Raw genomic sequence first — 4,902 nt, forward strand, 5'->3', positions numbered from 1 at the left:
GAGAATAATCGCGATCAAAATTTTGTTTAAAATAATCGTGATTAACATTTTGGCCATAATCGTGCAGCCCTAGTACAAGGTAATAACTCTTGGGGCCCAAACTTTTGCAGACGCCATTTTTTTGCTTTCGGTTATTTTGAAAGTGTAAATGATGGAAACAAAATCTAACTTTTTGTAACATATTATATGAATGTCTAATCTGTCATTTGATGTCTTTTTGGAGATTTTTCTATCTTTTCTTGGCTTCTTTATACATATTAATACAAATTTTTAACAGTGGAGCCCAAACTTTCAAGCCCCACTGTTTATACTGATTATTTAGCAGTGCCTTCAGAGGACTCCAGAGTCTCAGAAAAGAGAGAATTATTTTTTTCTCAATTTTAAAAACTATTTTTTTATACATGCTTTATATTGCTATTTTATCATTCAGATTTGGCGGGATGTTTGATAAACCTTTTCTCTGGTGTGACAGACTCACCAGGACTTTAAGGTTCCACTAAGGTCAGGTGAAACTTGGCATTAATGGGATGCCCATGTGGCCCCGTCTTCCATAAATGTAAGATGACAACTCTTTGCTAACACGGTACTTATGAGAAAGTGAAAAGCCAATAGCATGGCGGCTGCTGCTGCTGCTGCTGCTAGGTTGTTTGGGGGTCTGTCAGTCAGTCAAAAACAGTTTTGTCACTGAGCATTGATGTTTAGTCACTATTCTTTAAAACTGTCCAAGCCCCTCAGCAACAGTTGAAAGTCCTATTACTGACAAAGTTAGAAGTTTCCGAACAGCTTTGTCCAAAACATAACCATATGTGGGGGATTCATACAGCTGTGCCATAGGATAGGTCCTCCTCATTTCACTTTGGAATTTCAAGCATATGGTTTAGTTTGCTGAACACCTGTACCGATGTACATCTGAGAATAAATTATTAATCAAACCACAAACTAATATCACTTGTGGTGTGAACTAAAATTGCTCTGCAGAGAACAACATCTGTAGAAGTACCACTAAGGCTGTTTTGACAACAGCATCTGATCATCTGTTATTTTCAATAATTACTTGCTTGGCAAAGAGGTAGGAAGTTGTTGTTTCATTCTTAGAAAAACATCTGTACTGGTACAGTGCTGCCAATGAACATCAGGAACAAAGACCATAGAAAAGGGCCACTATAAATACCTGTCCTAAATTTTAAGTTTCTTGTCCTAAACTTGTTCTTAACCATAATCCAGCACAGTGGGAAAACATTTCTAAAAGTTCTCTTCATAGTGTAGATCACTCATTATGGAAATATGTAATACTATCAATTAGAAGACAAGCCTCTTAATATACTGAAATAGTCTAGGAATAACTAATAAAAAAATCATAATTTGGAAAAAATTAAAGGTTAAATGTTTTTCACTTTGTATTGTATTTTTTGAGACTTTAGCTAGTAGTATATTAAACTGCATTGTATGAAAAAGTGTGTTTAAATATAAAAACACCTTGCAGTGTAATACCTTGGACCAGTTGAGGCGTTTCATGGAAGTCTCAAGCTTGAAATCCTTCTTAGGCCTGAGGCCATAAGGCAGTGCATGGTGGGTAGGGGAGCCTGGACCACCCCCAAACCCTAGAGGGGGTGGAGGGGGGGCACCAAATGGAGGAGGCACTCCAGGTGGGGGAGGTGGGGGAGGTGGGGCATGACAACCAGGCAAAGGAGGCGGACAAGGGGGAGCTGGCACCCCAGCTGCTACAGCAGGGGCTGGAGACCCAGAGGGGAAAGTTGGGGACGATGACGCCTGTCCAACATGGGCAGAGGACAGACCCACAGGTACAGCTCCAAACTGGAAAGGCAGGGAGAAAAAACACAATGTTTGTGGGGACACAATCCAAAAAATTACAATACAACATGTGACATTTGAGATTTTGTTCTCTAGACTTTGAACTATAGCATAAAAAATGCAAATGGTAGCCTAAAATACAAAAAATTAAAAAAATCTCGTAACAACAACATTAGCAAATAAATGCCCAGAATGAAGAAGCACAATTGAGTTTCCCTGGAGACAGGTATTTAAATACAGGGTTGACGAATTATTTAACTGTTATCAATCACAAATTCCCAGTTTATTATAATGGCACATATTATCCATGGAACCAAAGCATAATAAAAAGGCTCCAGAGAAATCTACTGACATCCAAAACTATTCACAACACTTTATGAAGTCATGGTCACTATACTGGTGATAATACAAGTTACTAAAATCAAGTAATTCTTGATTTTGGTCTCTTCAGTCTATTCATTTATTCATAATAACAACAAATAACACTATGGTTGTACTAGACAGGTGTTTATGTAACTGTTACACAACAACTGTTGTAAATGTGTGTGTGTGTGTGTGTGTATATACATATATAACATATATAATAATATAATATAGATTATAATATTATATATATATTAAAGTAAATGCAAATTAAATAAGCTAGCCAGTACCCAAAATTGCCTTTACACAGAATTGGTTTTATTTATTTATTTATTTTTATCACTGAGGTCATAAAATATTTTGCATAGCTGTCTTCTTGCTTGCCTCATTGGCATATTTTTTATTCTTTTAACTTGGTTACAGCAAATATTACTTGATTACAGAATAGTTTGATGGTTACTAAAAGGTTCTTTTGCAGAGTGTGGAGCAGTGCTCAAGAAACCTTTCACCAGATAAATAAAATCAACAGTGAACTCACATTGTAAAGAAAAAAAAAAATGCCTGAAACTGGAGAAAACTAAAACAAATTACAGCCACTGCAAAGTGTGCAGCCCAGTATGCTTTCCCCTCGAATACCATTGTTCTAAGGATAACGGAGGTGTACCATCCAGTAGAGGCCAAATGCTCACAGAAGATCCAGAGTCTGTCCAGAACATACCCACAATGATTTTTTTTTTCTTCCCTCCTAATACTTAAAATCAAATGGTATAACCGGTGCTACAAAGTTTCGTAAATTGTATCATACAGAGAAAATGGCTTATTGATCCATGCACCAGTTTTAGATTAAAGACTCACGCTAAAGGTCAGCCCTGGGCATGTACTCTGCCACTGCCTCTAGAGGAAAGAACTTCTTTGCTGAATTAACAAGTGCGTGCGTTGGTGAGCATTAACTGACAGTCACTGGATGTGTGTTTTGTGTGTGTGTGTGTGTGTGTGTGTGTGTGTGTGTGTGTGTGTGTGTGTGTGTTGTGTCCTGCATTGGCTACGTGTACCACTGTCATTTGAACCAAGGTACTATTTGAGTATTCATTACGTGTTTGCAAACTGAAATTGAAAAATTATCGGAAAATAAAAATGAACTTCTCCTCTTTTCTCTGAATGTGTAGTTATCTTGCAGTGCCAGGGCAAGGGAACAACTCTCCCGATTGGTTTGTGGGGGGGGGGGGGTTAAAGTGAAAGGCCCGGTAGTGAAGGGGCTTGTCAGAATAAATTGCTTTTAGAACAATTTCCTCTTATGGGATAAGATCAGAGAATCAGAAATGGCCAACATGGAGGACTTGACAGCGTTCTCATTAGACTTAGTGTCAGCTAACCAGTAGAGCCTCCATGTCAACCCAAAATGCAAGCTCCAGTGGAGAAAAAAACCCCATCACCATCTTGGCAGCACCCCAAAATAACAAGAACATCATAATGAAAAGTAGGAAAAGAAAATTTAATTGCATATCCATTCTAGATTTAGGAGGTTTGTTGAGTTATCTAATGTAGTGTTTTGTTATATCACCTTAAAGAATTAACACAATTTACAACAAATAAACGACATTGAAAACAAATGGGTCATTTACCTGGGACCTGAAGGCCTGCAGCTCTGCTTGGAGTTCAGCTATTTTTTCATCACACTTAACCAGCTGAGCTTGTGCCTCCTGTCTGCTTAGAAACTCCTCGTCAAACTTAAACAAGAAACATGTATCAAAAATACACAAAAACACATGCTGATATTAAATGAATGTTAACACTGAATTAACATAAGCAGTATTGATTAAATTGTTTAAGTCTAATGGTGTAAATACTTTCTAAAATCAACATTCAGTTTACCTTGATTGCCTTCATTTATCGAGTCAATTTCAACATCCATTCATTAATAAAACCTTTTAGTTCCATACACACGCCAATCAGTGAGCCATCCTTCTAATCAGGATCTACAACCTGCTGCTGCCCTGACTTAAAATAATCACAGCAGCCAATTCTTCTGACCTCACGTTTCACAACCGCGCATGGGTCTGATTGTGTGTGTTATGACAAAAACATTACTGTTCTTGCTGAAACTGGTTGTAGTGAGATACATTTGCAAACTCCTATTCAACCTATGTCTTTGTCATGAACATAAAAAGATGGCCCTTAAACTGTAGTAACTTGAGCTGTACCACACAATAAAAAGTAGGGAAGAAACGTATCATTTATGTAGTGTGATATGGGAAGAATGGGTTTTTCTATATCACCGTTCTCAAACTGAAAAATCTAGAGTAAATGTACATTTGTTTAACTTGCATTACAAAAATTTTTAATTTCCTTGATTGCAATATTTTAAGGTAATAATAATCTGATATTATTTTATAGCATTGTCACATCCTGCAATGCCCACTTTTTAAATACCTATTTTTGTGTTTCTGGAAAAGAATCAGGGCATTTAAAGCCATGTTCTGCTAGGGGATGACTGCAAATGAACAGTATGTTGGATAGGATGTTGAATTATTATGTTTATAACCAAAGCCCCTGGGAATTGTCAGTGTCATGTTTAGTTCAGTGTTAAAGGTCCCATGACATGGTGCTCTTTGAATGCTTTTGTAAAGGCCTTAGTGGTCCCCTAATACTGTATCTGAAGTCTCTTTCACAAAGTTCAGCCTTGGTGCAGAGTTACAGCCTCTAGAGCCAGTCCCACAATGAGCTTTC

At 37.4% G+C, this 4,902-nt stretch overlaps 1 protein-coding gene across 6 annotated transcripts in view; it reads right to left on the reverse strand.

Moving 5' to 3' along the window:
• LOC116700867 (protein diaphanous homolog 3) overlaps positions 1 to 4,902 on the reverse strand; it is a 178,170-nt gene that overhangs the window by 133,382 nt on the left and 39,886 nt on the right. For all 6 annotated transcript variants that reach the window (XM_032534721.1, XM_032534507.1, XM_032534583.1 and 3 more), the window contains 2 exons: positions 3,798 to 3,902; positions 1,492 to 1,815 (listed from right to left, as the gene is read on the reverse strand). In XM_032534721.1, the coding sequence (XP_032390612.1) occupies positions 1,492 to 1,815; positions 3,798 to 3,902 (429 nt within the window). The remainder of the gene's footprint in view (positions 1 to 1,491; positions 1,816 to 3,797; positions 3,903 to 4,902) is intronic.

The sequence above is a fragment of the Etheostoma spectabile genome, chromosome 1, assembly GCF_008692095.1.
Source record: "Etheostoma spectabile isolate EspeVRDwgs_2016 chromosome 1, UIUC_Espe_1.0, whole genome shotgun sequence".
NCBI lineage: Eukaryota > Metazoa > Chordata > Actinopteri > Perciformes > Percidae > Etheostoma > Etheostoma spectabile.